Raw genomic sequence first — 710 nt, forward strand, 5'->3', positions numbered from 1 at the left:
TTCCTTCCACTGGCTGCCGGGCAAGTGAAGCAGGGCCGGCCCGCAGTGCGGCCGTTGCACTTGCTCAGGCTGCGAAGCAGTAGCTAAGACACGGAAAGAAAAGAATGTCTCATTCATTGAAAAAAAAAAAATGGCAAAAAAGGCGGCTTGACAACGGAGCTGGCTTACACCCATCAGGCCTCGAATACGCCCGAGAGGAGAAAAGCAGAGCCTTGGGCAGCTGCGAGGCACCTCGACGGCTGCGTAATTACCTGGGTCTCGTTATGGGCAGGTCGTAAACGCAACCTGCAGGTGCAGGGAAGCTGCTGCTGTGTGTGCGGGCCGGGGCTCGCGTTCCCAGGAGCTCGGCGGGAAGGCGCGGGAGGGAGACAGTGCTCGTAGACGTCCGCCGCTAAGCTCAGCGAGTTCGCCTTCGGGGTTTTTGCAGCGGTCGGTGCCCGGGTAGCGCGGTGGGACTTGTCCCAGCCCCTGCCTCCCCCCTCCCCGGAGCAGTTCGCATAACCTGCCAGCGGTCACCAGAACGTTTTTCCGTGCCAGGAACCGGCACGGTCTCGGCCCCTGCACACGGCAGGTTCAAGGCTACACGTTCAGCCCCGTGTGTCCCTTCTTTTCGGGGGTGGGAGTGTCAAGCTCGGGTTTGCCGAGCGGCGCTTAGCCCCGCCCCCGGCGGTGCCGTCGGGGCAGCTCCGCCCGCACTCAGGGCCCGGCCC

The 710-nt window shown here is 63.7% G+C and overlaps 1 protein-coding gene across 1 annotated transcript in view; it reads right to left on the reverse strand.

Moving 5' to 3' along the window:
- Positions 1-261: 261 nt before the first annotated feature.
- NKX6-2 (NK6 homeobox 2) overlaps positions 262-710 on the reverse strand; it is a 5,622-nt gene continuing 5,173 nt past the window's right edge. The window contains exon 3 of the mRNA XM_009278137.1: positions 262-558. Coding sequence (XP_009276412.1) covers positions 262-558 — 297 coding nt within the window. The remainder of the gene's footprint in view (positions 559-710) is intronic.

Source organism: Aptenodytes forsteri, unplaced genomic scaffold (genome assembly GCF_000699145.1).
Source record: "Aptenodytes forsteri isolate BGI_AS27 unplaced genomic scaffold, ASM69914v1 Scaffold15, whole genome shotgun sequence".
Lineage (NCBI taxonomy): Eukaryota > Metazoa > Chordata > Aves > Sphenisciformes > Spheniscidae > Aptenodytes > Aptenodytes forsteri.